This window comes from Colossoma macropomum, unplaced genomic scaffold (genome assembly GCF_904425465.1).
Source record: "Colossoma macropomum unplaced genomic scaffold, Colossoma_macropomum, whole genome shotgun sequence".
NCBI lineage: Eukaryota > Metazoa > Chordata > Actinopteri > Characiformes > Serrasalmidae > Colossoma > Colossoma macropomum.
Window position 1 is genome coordinate 63,351,210 of NW_023494792.1, and position 14,065 is coordinate 63,365,274.

A 14,065-nucleotide genomic window follows, 5' to 3' on the forward strand; every position below is an offset into this window, starting at 1 on the left:
ACCAGGGGTCGCCATGACTACAACACAGATATAGACATTTTATTTACTATCCAGAACCACCAGTGAACCTACACGAGTCTTCTGAGTTTATATGGAATGTTGATGATGGAAAATAGTGGAAAATCTGAAATAATAAGTTTTCTTTGGGGCCTATTTTGTCTCACAACATCTCCGCCATGAATATATTACATAAGTACAGCTTTAGCTTTTAGAGGATGACGTCTGGTTACTATCACTCCCACTCTCAATGACTTTGTTTACGCCTTAATGATATACTTATGTAGGAATTCCCCTTTAAAAAAAGACCCTCCAGGTACCGAAAGTTCCACATACACCTACGTTCTCCTCAGAATGAACAGAGCATGAGAGGTGAGAGACAGAGAACACAGTCCTGAGAGCTGATCTGCAGTATCTTAGAGGAAGGCAGGGCCACTTGTGCTCCACAAAAAAGATCCCTGAGCGGAAAACAGTCAACAAACGTGTCAAGTGCACCAGGAACTACGAAAGAAAAGCAGGAAACCAGTCTGTCCTCCTCTCTGCGCCACCCTGCCAGGCCGGTCAGTAGCGGTGGTGCTGGGAGCTGTAGTTTCTGGTGTACAGCGAGCTGTAGGACGTGGATGGGGACGGGGAGGTGTATCTGGTGGAGTGGGTGGAGTGGGTGGAGCGCGTCAGGACGCTGGGGAGTGGGCGAGTTCTGGGCGAGCTCCAGACGGAGCGGTGGGTGCCCAGGACGGGCGAACGATAGGGCGAGGAAGGGGCGGAGCCGGAGGAGCAGTGCGGCTCGCTTACGTAGCGGCGGGCCAGGCTGGTGGCGCGGGACAGCTGAGTGTAGTCCACACCGAAGGAGTGCGGCTCCACCACGTATGCCCGCATCCCCACCGTCCAGTGACAGTGGCCGGCGCGGTAAGGCACGGCCGGGGGAGTCCAGGAGGATGAGGCGGATAAGGAGGACGCAGGGGAGGAAGGGGCCTCCAGCAAGGGGGGGCTGCCCGGGTCGGACGGGAGCGAGGGGCTGAGGAGGGCGCGGGCGGGCTCCGTGGGAGACGTGACGGCGGAAGCCGCAGCCAGCACCTCGTCTACTGTGGACGGAGTGTTGGTGAGGGACGAGGTTTCTGTTCCACTTACTTTGGGAGTGGCGGTCCTCAGTCTGGACGTCTTGCCGCTGCGAGGGCGGTGCGACTGCTCGTGGTCAAACTCCAGGTCCTCCAGGCGCTGAGTCAGGGCCAGTTTCTGCTGGATGGCCATGCGCAGCAGCGAGTTCAGGGTCTTCTTCTCGTCCTCGGCCGCCGCCAGCTGCCTCTGCATCTCGTCCAGCTGAGTGACGTACTCGTCACACCTGGAGGCAGAGAGAGAGAGAGAGAGAGAGAGAGAGAGAGAGAGGGAGGAAGGGAGAGGGAGAGAGTGTGAGAGAGAGTGAGAGAGAGAGAGAGAGAGAGAGAGAGAGAGTGTGAGAGAGAGAGAGAGAGAGAGAGAGAGAAAGGGAGAGGGAGAGAGTGAGAGAGAGTGAGAGAGAGAGAGGGAGAGGGAGAGAGTATGTGAGAGAGAGAGAGAGAGAGAGAGAGAGAGAGAGAGAGAGAGAGAGAGAGCGAGACGCTGCACACCATCAAATACGTTACTGCTGCTGTACTGAATTCATTATTCAGCTTTGTGTCAAATCGCTGGGATATTTTAAAAAACAGCGCTGACACAACACCACTTCTTCTCTAATACCGGTATAAAAATCTTGAGTATTGACCAATATCTGATACAAAAATTACTCAAACTAAGCATTCTGACAATTATATCCTACTAGCAGATAATTTGGGTTATTAAAAATAAAGAAGAAAAAATGTATCTTTAAATCAGGGGTGCCCAAACTTTTTCAATACTAAATACTGACCCACATAAAATACAAAATACTGACCTACATAAAAATCTAAATACTGACCTACATAAAATACTACATACTGACGTACATAAAGGAAAGAGACACTTTCCAAGGCTACTTTTGAGCGCTCTCTCTCATGATATCATAACCTGTAACCTGGCACTGATGAGCTTCATGATGCTGTGACATTACCGTGTGGCGAACATGGCTCTGAGGGAGGAGAAGGTGGCAGCGTCCTCTTTCAGAGCCTTCAGCTCATTACGCAGCTTCATCATGGTCTCGGTCACCATGCTCTTCTCCATCTCATACTTGCTCTTCAGGTTGGCCAGGGCCACTTCTGCAGTCTGTCACATGCAGCAGAAACCAGGTTTACACCGGTTTATAAACGTACTTCAGTTACACAAACACGAAATTCGTTTTAGAACCTCACTGTCTGGGAATTGAGCTGCTGTGTTCTTGAGGGCTACAACTAAGGAATGTTTACAGTTTAGAATGTTTTATCAAACATTATTTGGAATATTATAATATTCTGTAAGAATTGAAGAGCAAATGCTGTGTTTCACTTTAAAGGTTCAGTGTGTGAGATTTTGGGGGATCTATTATCAGACATGGACTATAGTACAAAGCCATGTTCTCATTACTGTATAATCAGCCGTAACTCTGAATCGCTGTGTTTTCATTCTACTAGAACGACCCTTCATATCAACAGCAGCTCCTCTTCAACAGAGGCGCCATGCTGCGCCACCATGTTTCTACAGCAGCCCAGAACAGACAAACCAAACTCTGCCTCTAGAGGGCGCTTTTCACGCTTTTACACTGAAGCAGCAGCTTGAATTAGTTGGCGCTGTAGCTCCGGCTGGAAGATGTAGAAAGAAGAATCAGTGGAGCTGCTGGTTCTGCTGACCATTCTGTGCTGTGAGAAGTTTGAGAACCCAAATTTTGACGAAAGGAGGATCAGATTTATTATTCAGCACAAGAGAAGTGAGAGAGGGAGAATCCTCACAGACAGAGAAGAGAAAACAGGAAGAAAAACGAAATGTACTACACACTTAAAAAGGGAGGGGTGAGGGAGAGGGATTCAGTTGGTTGCAATTGGCAACCTCACCACTAGATACCACTAAATCACACTGCACCTTTTAAAACTAACCCTAGATAATTAAAATTATGACATTATTATGATTTTTAACAGAACTATAGACTACAAGGTACTGGAAAAATATCACTGATAAACAAGTAGCACATAATGCTATTTTGGGGGATCCTGTCCAATCAGGTTGCTGAGACAGTGTGAACATGTGTCTATAACCTTTATACCTGAGCTTCATGTTAAACCAATCACCTGATTCAGTTGCTAAGTTACCCAGTAAACTCTCAGTTTTATCTGTTTAAAGTTTAAGACGCTTTAACATAACATAAAATTACTTAAAACAAGTAAAAACCTTTAGAATCAAGTTAAATGATCTTACAATATTCTTACATCAGCCTCACGATGAGAAATATTAGACATTTTAACTATATTTAATATGTTTTTACTTGTAAAAATGTCTAGAAATAATCATATAAAAAGCTTCCAACAATCTCAACTTGAGAAACAGATATATTGACTATTTTTAAGATAATTCCGTAGACAATATGCTATTTTCGCAGTTCTCTCTCCCATAAAATGGCTTAAAACCCGTCTAGAAACAGGTGGAATAATCAAAACGAGGAATATTAGATGTATTAACTACATTTAAGTTGTAGTGCTGAGATTTTTTTGCAGTGTAATTATTTCACTTTGTAAGCTCTGCTTGGTTTAATACCCCTGTTTTCCAAAGACCACGCCAGATTCATGATTCTGAGCTACATTAAACAGAATGAAACAGAGCAGCTCAACCTCATCCTGGTCTTTCCACTGAACTGAACTGAAAACAGTGTAGCACACGTTAATGGAGCTCGTAATTACACTGAGTTCCCATGCAGCCCAGCACTTTCCCCTCCAGTGGGCAAATCTATAAATCGCCACTCCCATTAATCACTGCGGGAGCGCAGAGGCCACTGAGCGCTTTTAATCACAAAGCACTAGACAAGAAGACGGAGAAAGCCCTTCACATAAAAGCCTTTCTCAACATCGGAATGCATTACTCATCACCGGGCACTGCAGCGAACCTGGAGAGCAGATCCGCAACCTTAGAGACTTCCAGAAGGAAAAACAGAAGGAAAAACACGGCTGCCATTTGAAGAGGACAATAACAAGCACTTAACAAACAAAATGTTTCTGTATCTGTTTGTGTCTCTTTGATGATCCATTTTAGAAATCCAGTTCAGACACTTCCTGAATCTGTAGAGTCGCCCTTTCCATTCCATCTTATCACGAGATCATACGACACTCACATCCGGAGTTATGAGCCTATGAAGAGGGGCTGAGATACACGTCATCTGCCTCTCACCGTGTGGAACTGGTGGATTGGTGTGTCCGTCTACATTCTGTGTGAAACTGACCAATGGACACTCAGGAAATCACCAAGGACTGACCATCACGCCGGAAACCCTTCATTCTTCATTCAGTCCACATCGGAGACTCGTGTGAAACGGCGTGCAGAGAGTTTACAGCTGCTGAAGCTGCTGCAGCGGTTTTGGAAAGTAGTGATGAAGATAACGGAGCATTTAGATATGAAACATATGAGGATCATGATATATGAAGAGCCTTTAAAGGAGAGTTTAAGAAGAGATGAACACATCCAGAAAATGACTCAGAGGGTGAAGAAACCTGGAAAGTTATTCATGCTTTTATTTCCTCACGTATCGATTATTGCAGCTCGCTGTATTGGGATTCTGTCAGTCGAGCTTGACGCCTACAGCTGACCAAAACGCAGCTGTGAGACTCCTGACTGGTACCAGTAAAAAGGAGAACACTGCAAAAAAACAAGTAAATCAAGCAGAATTATCTTAAATATAGTCTATATATCTACTATTTCTCAAGTTGAGATTGTTAGAAGAATATTATAAGTTACTTCTAGACATTTTTACTTGTTTTAAGTGATTTTATCAAGTAATTTCTCTCATCATTTTCACTGCAAAAAATTATAGCAAGTGAAAACATCTTAAATGTAGTTAATATATCTAATATATTCCAACAAAAAATGGTCTTAAACTCTGGAATTAATGTATAACTGCTATTTCACCCTTTAACCCTGAAGATCAGCGCAGACCGCTGGTCGCCATAGCAACGCAGACAGCAATCTGGCCTAGCTGGTGGCTAACGAAAAGGCAAAGAAAAGACAGGTTACTGAGACGTGTGCGTACGTGTGTGTGTGCATATGCTGGCACAATATGGCTGCTGCTTGACACCTTTTTTTGTTTGTTTTGTTTTGTATTGTTTGTGTGTATGCTTTGATGTTTCCCTGCTGGCTGAGGAGTTTGCCATCATTCCACCAAGATAGCGGCCAAGAGCGATCTTCCAACCGCGGCTTGGTGGCTTCTTGCCCAGGCCTTTTGGGTAGTGCTGCAGCTCAGCTGTGATGAGGCCTGGACTGGCCGCTTGGGTGATGCTGTCTTGTGGCTACGAGGCTGCCTGGACCGGGACCTGATCGATGCTACATCGCAGCTATGTGGCTGCTTGGGCCAACTGCTTGGATGACGCTACACTGCAGCTGTGGGGCTGCCTGGACTGGTAGTGTCCGGCTGTGCGAGCAGCGCTACACCATGGCTGTGAGGCTCTTGGGCCGACTGCCTATGCAACAGTATATTGCAGCTACATGGCTGCCTGGGCTGGTGGTGTTTGGGTGCAGGAAAATGCTAACCCTTCACGGCTAAGAACATTTTCAGCCTTTAAGGTGTCCCGGGCCGGACGCCTGTGTGACGCACCGTAGTTGTGGAGTGAGACTTTCCCTACGGCTAAGGACTCTTTTAGGGCTAGCAAAGTGACTCTAGTGGTCAGTGTAGCCCCCCTTGCTGTTGGAACTCTGGATATGTGGACATCGATAATTTGGAGACGAATGGACTTATTTGTGTTTATAATCACTCCAGCTGGTTTCCCGATACGTTTAATCTGCAGCGAGAAACTGACAAACACTGAAAAGTCGTGAAGCTGAAGTCAACTTCTTGTTCGCCGGTTGGTTCGGATTTTTCACGTTCCACCTTAAATGTTGCAGCGCCTCAGGCACCACTTAAAGTGGAACGGGAAGATTTGAACAAGAAGCTGGCGAATGAGAAGCAACTTCAGCCTCGTAGAAAGTTAAACAATGACAGACATTTTGCAAGAAACTGTTTTACTTTTGAAGAAAAGTTTCCTGCCAGAGATGTGAGAAAAGCAGCTATAGCTGAGCTGAAGCTTAAAGCAGAGCAAAGTAAGTCTGTGTTTTCATTTATATTGTGGTTTTTGGCCTATACTAGTACATCAGCACATACTGAGATTTACAGCCAAGATGGTGAAACATTACTTCAATAAAATAGACATAAAATGTTGTGGCTCCCAACGTTGATCCCAAGGTTGATTTTTTGTTGAAAGGACAAAATGGCTCTTCCTATCATTTGGGTTGTGACCCCTGATCCAACACAGTCTCAGTACTAGGAACGCGACTACATATCCTAGTTTGCAGTTTAATACGATTTGTGGCTGCTTAAAATTTTGTGCTAACTGAACATCAGATAATAAAACTGATCTGACGTTCGACCTTAACTTTTAAGACAGCTGCGTTACTTTAAATGAAATCAAATCTTAGTGAACATTTTAGACATGTTGGCTTATTTTGGAAAGGCAGGCGCATAAACAGGAGTATCAGAGTGGTGCAGTAGGCTAAACATTCACTCCATCATCAGGAGGGCACGAGTTCAAATCACATCAACATCACAGCCGTCTGCAGCTGGTAGTCAAAGAGGGTGAAGCCCTGCCAACCTCCATTCCCTAAGCCTGCTGGCACTGTGTGACACTGGAAGTCCCACCCAGCAGGGCAGCTGTTGTAACGGTCTGTTTTTTGTGCTGGTGGTTCTGAGTGGTGGGTCAGTTCTGGCAGTGCTGGTTTAAAAGGGGCTGAAATACGGCCCTCTAATGGCAGTAAACAGGGTGGGTTTTGGTAACCTCATCTGGGTCTCTCCTGGGCCATCGTTCCAGCATGTGGGCCGCAAGTAAATGCCGGATGTGGCCCAGATTGGGCCGTGTCAAATGTGCTGTCTGGGGAGTTATATGATGCAGATCACCCCACCTTAAACTCTAAGTTTCTCCAGCTACACACCCACACACACACACACACACACACCCACACACACACACACACACACAAACACAAACACACACACACACACCCACACACACAAACACACCCACCCACACACACCCACACACAAACACACACACCCACACACACCCACACACACACACACACACACACCCACACACACAAACACACACACCCACACACACCCACACACACACACTCACACACACACCCACACACACACACCCACACACACACCCACACACACACACACACACACACACACACCCACACACACACCCACACACACACACACACACACACAAACACACACACACACCTTTGCCTTTGTGAACATAACTTTCTCAAATATCTGTGCATTTTCATCTTATTTTGTTCCTCTTATCTCTTATTTATTATTTATACGCTACACTGTAATAAAAAAGGTGGCCAGATAGTGATAAAATGAAAACTGATGAAAGGTTTTGTCTTAAATGTAACATAATAATGACAGTTATTATGCTACAAACCATGCAAACGACTCCTGAACTCTCAAAATTTTCATAAAGGAACCCCCACAATAGGCATTTGTAAGTCAAATTTAAAAACCGATTTATTCTCTCAGACGTCCGAGTCCTTTTAGAGACTGTATTCAGTCATCTGTCTCGGTTTGTTCTGTCAGCAGCTCAGCTATTTTGTGTTTGTAATGAATTTTTATCTGCTTGTTATTTTCCTCTTTGAATTCCTTGTGCTGAGTGGCCATTGGTGGTTATTTTGGCTGGTTTTACTGTGCAGCACTTTGTTGCACACTTGTTGTCTTTTGAATGTGCTATATAAATAAAGGTAACTTGACTGGCTGTTTTCCTCAGCCAGCTGGTGAAAATCACCGACCTGTTTGTTGGCTTTGAGGACGAGGCGCAGGGTGGCGATCTGCTCCCTCTTGGTGCTCAGCAGGGATTTGAGCTTGAGGATCTCCTCCATGCAGGCCTCTTTGTCCTTGTCGAGCATAGGTGCCAGTTCCTGGGCGGCTGCCCTCTGGCGAGAAAGCTGCAGCGAGCGGTCCACAGCCTTCTGCAGGTGCTTGATCTGGTCCCGGATGATGGCGTTGAGGTGGTGGATGTTCGAGGGCTCCCGCCGGGGCTCGGAGCCCGTGGACGACTCGGGCGCTGGAGACGAGGAAGAGGACGACGACGAGGCACTGATGGCAGGGGAGCCCAGCGGCGTGCGGACCGGGCTGTCCTCCGCATTGAGGGGCTCTTTGGAAGGCGACTCTGAGGGGCTTCGAGAGTCGCTCGGCGTGGAGGCTGACGTGGCAGCGTTGATGGAGGCCAGGCGGCGTGCTAGCCGTGGCGTCAGCAGGACCCGGTGCTCTTCCTGCGCCTTCAGGCCAGCGGGGGGAGCACGCAGCGGAGCGCGGCCCTGCCGGTAGTAGTCCAGCATGACGCGGTTGGGCGTCTCGTTGTTGCACAAGCAGACGTGGTGGTAGAGCTGCGCCAGCTCCTCGCTGAAGGTGGCCAGCTCCTCCTGGGCCGTGGCCAACGCGCTGTGGTTCTCTGAGACAGCGCTGTTCGCCGCCTGCAGCTCTCGCTCCAGTCTCACCGCCTTGTCCCTCGCCTCCCTGCAGCTGCGCTCCAGACGAGCCACCTGGGCCTCCAGAGCCCGCAGCTGGCCCTGAGCTCGCTCCTCCACCCGTGTCGCCCCCTCCATGCACTCCTTGTGCCTCTCCTGCAGCTCCTTCAGCTCCGCTTTCAGGCCAACCACCTCCGTCACCGCCAGCCTGTACTTGCATTGCAGCAGCTCCACACCCAAACCCTGCAGGCTGTTGGACACCCATGAGGGGCTCTTCATCTCCGGCTCCTCCTCCCCGCTGTTGGCCTCCGAGGCGCCGCCCTGCCGGCGGAGGGTGCGGACGCGCTCTTGGAGCCGCCATGCTCTCTCGTGCTGTTCTGTCAGGGCGCTTTGTGCGTGCCGCAGCTGCGTCTGGCACTCCTGCAGGCTGGTCTGCGCAGACACTTTCTCCTGCTCCACCTGCAAAGCAGAACATGCAGCGCATCCTGACATCAGCCAAGTTTGTTTACAGTCATTTTATGTCAAGATGACACACTTTAGTTGCCTTGTTTTTCATGTGCAACTACTAATTACGATCCACATGGGCACAGATTTTCATAGCACTTCTCAGGCCTGTGGCAATCATGAAATTTTAGATTAACTTCCTTATAAACCATTTTAATTACTGTATGCAACTATGAAAGTGCAACCTTACAGTAGGCAAACTGGCTGATTTAGCTATTTTGTGCACAGTCAATGCTTAGTAGCTCCCAACTGACATCAGAAGACGGAAACAGCTCAAATAAACACACATTACTCACTGCTGCCCTCTAAAGGTGTTATAGTGCCTAGGGCTGCTAAATTATGGCAAAAATCATACTCACGATCATTTTGCATGATACTGAAAACATGATTAGTTAACATGATTACTCATCAACTTTGGAAAAATCATGCATTTATTGAACTTTAAATTTAATTTGGCTAAAAAACAAACAGCAAAAATAAACATAAAAAAGATAAATAAATAATATATGATACACATATTTATGCATTTAAAAATAATATGAATATAATAAATAAAATCAAAATAAATAAAATCAAAATAAATAAGATCATCTACGTGGTAATGCACTTTCACAACCTCCTGAAAACTGCTAAACATATATTAAAATAATAAATAAAAATAAATTAGACAAAATAAATTTCATTTTTAAAATTAGATTAAATTAGCTTTTAAAGAGGAGCGATATAAAGGAAAAGGGTGCGCTGGATTTATAACACAAGACAAAACGAGAGCATTGTTGCAAATCAGAATGCGGCACAATAATTGTTTTGTTTGATTATTTTGTTTTCATATTTTTGGAAGCCAAATCGTAATTGATAAATTAAAAAAAAAATATTAAAGTTTGGACAGAAGTTTTGTTGTTTTCATAACACCCCTGATGTGTCAGAATGTCATACTGTTTGAGATGGAAACTGTGTTCGAAAATGAAATTTACTGCTCTCTTTTCACCTTTCAGTAGCAGAAAGTGAAAAGAGATGATTCAGATAAAAATGAAATACTGCATCTGTAAATACTGAACGTTTCGTGAATGCTACTTTTTACCTCTTAATCATGATGGCATCACCTGTTACGTGTTCACCTGTTTACCTGTGAAAAGTTCTAAAACGGGTTTTTTATCATTCCACAAACTTACCTTTCCGCTGTCTTTTTCGGAACACGTTGCAGCCTCTGGAATTAGTGTACATTTTAAAAAATCTAAAGTTGATAAGGTAAAATACTAAATATATCTTCTTTGTGCGGTTTTCAGTTAAACACCTGTAAAAGATACTTTGATAAATCACTTCTTTCTGTTTTGCTTCAAATGTAACCTCCTGGATTTGGGTTTGTGCTTATATACCTGTATTATTAATTACTTTAGGCTGGATATTCACAGAATCCACCACGCGTATGAGAAAGACTGCGAACTAGAGACAGCAGTCATTGATCTCTTGTGTCCGGGAGGTTATAAATAGTCTCGTAGCGTGACCCATTAGTCTGTATGTATGGGAGTGCGTATTTTATGGCTCCAGTTTCACTGCAGCATCCAACTATAAACAGATCCAATGCCCAAAACCCAGTGCAGCAGTGTTTGTCCCTCCCTCACTGTTATTAGCAACGCAATGCATTTACTCCAGCCTAATACAAAGACACAAAGGCTACGTTCACACAGCAGGTAAATGCAGCCCAATAAACAATCAAAATGGAGTCAACAGTAAGAGACACAACCGCTCATCAAATTCTCTGTGTCTGTATCTGTGTCTGTATGTTTGTGATGATTCAGCACAGAAATCCAGTTCAAACACTCCCTGAATCTGTAGAGTCGCCCTTTCCATTCCATCGTATCTCGAGATCATACGAGACTCACATCCGGAGTTATGAGCCTATGAAGAGGGGCTGAGATACACGTCATCTGCCTCTCACCGTGTGGAACTGGTGGATTGGTGTGTCCGTCTACATTCTGTGTGAAACTGACCAATGGACACTCAGGAAATCACCAAGGACTGACCATCACGCCGGAAACCCTTCATTCTTCATTCAGTCCACATCGGAGACTCATGTGAAACGGCGTGCAGAGAGTTTACAGCTGCTGAAGCTGCTGCAGCGGTTTTGGAAAGTAGTGATGAAGATAACGGAGCATTTAGATATGAAACATATGTGAACAAATCCAGAAAATGACCTCAGACCACAGAGGGTCAATATCAGTGAAAGTTTCAGTTTCATCTTCTCCAGCATCGCAGGAGCTAAAAAGAAGTTCCAACAGCTGACGGCCGGGCTCATCACCCAGAATGCGTCCGAGCTTGTTATTCAGCCACAGCCACTTCTTTGGTTTGTGTCCTCAGTTTCTTTAAACTTTGCTTTGAACTCTTCTGACGCTGCAGCCTCGTTCTCTTACAGCTGCGTTCGGCCATTCCTTTCTAAATCCCTTTGAATCTGGAGCGGTTTGGATAAACGTTATCTAATTTTGTTTGTATTGAAATGTTTATGAGGTCTGTTATCTCACAGTCCCACCACTGAAATCCTCCCTCGCTGTTGCCATCCATCTTTCCTTCTTGGCATCACAAAATCACGATGAATGAGGTAAGAGTCGCCAGAATTTTGATCTGTCTGTTCAGAATGAGCTTCAGATATGTATGAGACTTCAGTACCACATGTAAGGCTATGTTCACATTACAAGTCTTCTTGCTAAAATCTGATGTTTTTCTCAGATCTGATCTCTCTGACATGATAGTTCTCACTAGTTTAGGTAAGAAACTTATTAATCGGTCATTAATGTGACGAACCGGCGTCCTGAAATGACCCTCATGAGCTCATCCTACTCAGTAACGTCACGTGAATGAATCACGTTCATCATCAGCACAAACTAACGAGCAGAACGAGCTTCGCTGAGAAGATCATTAACTCTGATCAGCTCTCAGCTTCATTATTAGAGCGAGACGAAGGAGAAAAAGGTGAGATGAGCTGCTTTTCCACCGTTTACAGGCTTTAACTTCTGTTTGGTGCTGCTGCCATGGTAACGCTGAATGATGGAGCGAGCAATGGAAAAACACACGGGTTCTGATCTGAGCTTCTCACTAAGGTCGCACAGCCACGAATCAGATACGTATCTGATCTAGGACCACAATGTGTCTCAGGTCGGATTTGAAAAAGATCAGATTTGTGTCCACACAGCTCTGAAAACATCAGATCTGAGTCACACTGGGGTAAAAAATCAGATTTGTGCCACTTCAACCTGGTAATGTGAACGTAGCTTTAGGCTACCAGCATCACAGGAGCCATCATGAAGCTTTACTGACTGACAGCTGAGCTCATCACACAGAATGTGTTCAGCTTACCATAAAAAGGGCGCGGTCACTTATTTGGTTCGTGTCCTCGGGTTCTTTAAATTAGCTTTCAGACTTCAACTGTTCTTTGACGCTGCAGCCTCGTTCTCCTACGGCTGCGTTCGGACGTTTCTTTCAAAATCTCTTTGAACACGGAGCGGTTGTGATACGTGCCTTATCATTTTTTGTATATAAAAATGTATAATTGTATATAATATACGAAACAACAGCTTAAACGTTTATGAGTCTCAGCAGCGTGAAATGACGAAGAATGTTAAGCTGGATTGACGTAAAAGTCGCATGAATTCCGATCTGGCTGTTCAGACTGAGTCGCACTGCCACAGATCGGATACGTATCGGATTTCTGTACCACATATGAAAGTGTCTCAAATCTGAAATTGTCGGATTCAGTGCTTCTGCTGTTCACACTGCCACACAGACACACACTTGTGCCACACTTGAAGAAAAAGATCAGGCTGCTTTTACCTGCTAAGTGAACACAGATAAGAGGGTCCAGAGCTTCATTTCCCAAAAAATAAACCCTCTTAAAGACCGTCTGAGGGGCTCGGTGTGAGTATGTTACCTGCTGAAGCTGCTGCTTGAGTTTTTGGATCTCAGTGAGGTTCATCTCGCTGAAGAGGTCGGGAGTCATTGACTCACTCTTCTTCGACCCCGCTGCTCTGAACTCCCCGTTGAGTCGGGTCAGTGCCGCGCCGGCTGCGCCCTGCAGCAGTAGCCCGTTGCATTTGCCACCGTCCTCGCTGCCCGGAGAGCTGGCAGCGGTGGGGGTGGCACTGCCACTGGGGGGCGCCGAGCTGAGGGCCAGCAGGTGGGCACTGGCCGAAGCGAAGGCTCCATCGCACACGGTGAGATGCTGGGCCAGCTCTTTACGGAGGCTGTTCTTCAGCTCGCGCTCGCTCTTCAGAGCGTCCAGAGCCTCCTCCAGCTGGCTCTCCGAGATGTCCTTCAGGCGCAGCGCGTCCTCCAACTGGCTGTTCAGCAAAGCTGTCTCCTCCTCCAGCACCTTGATCTCATGTTTCAGGCCTTCGTACTCCACCTTTATGGGAGAAACAGCCCACACAGGTTCGGGTTAATTCAGTTCTAATTCAGATCTATACAAAAATTTCAACACGAATAGTGGGCTGATCTTTTTCATGTTCATGTCTGCGATCCTATGATCCTATTACATAACCATTTATAAAAAGCAGAAATTGAGACTAAATCTGTATATACGTCCTGCTCTCATGGAATTAGTCTGAAATATCAGCCAAATGTGAAGATCCATTTAATGTGTGCCAATACTGATACATTTTCAATACCACTGTGTATCCCTAGCATTTTGTGAGATGGATAGTTTTGAGTGTCTGGCTGAATCACATTCAGAGTCACAGTAAAATACTCTTTTGAGTGCTGCTCACATCAACTGAGTCCTATAGTAATACACCAGGTTATTTAACCTCCTGTTATCGTCAAATTTACTAACATCTTTTATCCTTGGGGTCAATTTGACCCCAGCAATTTAAACCTATTAAAGTTCTGATGGGAATTAAGATTAAGATTAAGTGAACCTTATTAGCCGTATCCCACTACG

The 14,065-nt window shown here is 45.6% G+C and overlaps 1 protein-coding gene across 1 annotated transcript in view; it reads right to left on the reverse strand.

Moving 5' to 3' along the window:
- Positions 1–500: 500 nt before the first annotated feature.
- Positions 501–14,065, reverse strand: part of LOC118811400 (protein bicaudal D homolog 1-like) — a 40,529-nt gene continuing 26,964 nt past the window's right edge. Inside the window, exons 4-7 of the mRNA XM_036575572.1 lie at positions 13,058–13,531; positions 7,954–9,090; positions 2,060–2,211; positions 501–1,336 (exon numbers count right to left, since the gene is read on the reverse strand). Coding sequence (XP_036431465.1) covers positions 559–1,336; positions 2,060–2,211; positions 7,954–9,090; positions 13,058–13,531 — 2,541 coding nt within the window. The 3' untranslated portion in view covers positions 501–558. The remainder of the gene's footprint in view (positions 1,337–2,059; positions 2,212–7,953; positions 9,091–13,057; positions 13,532–14,065) is intronic.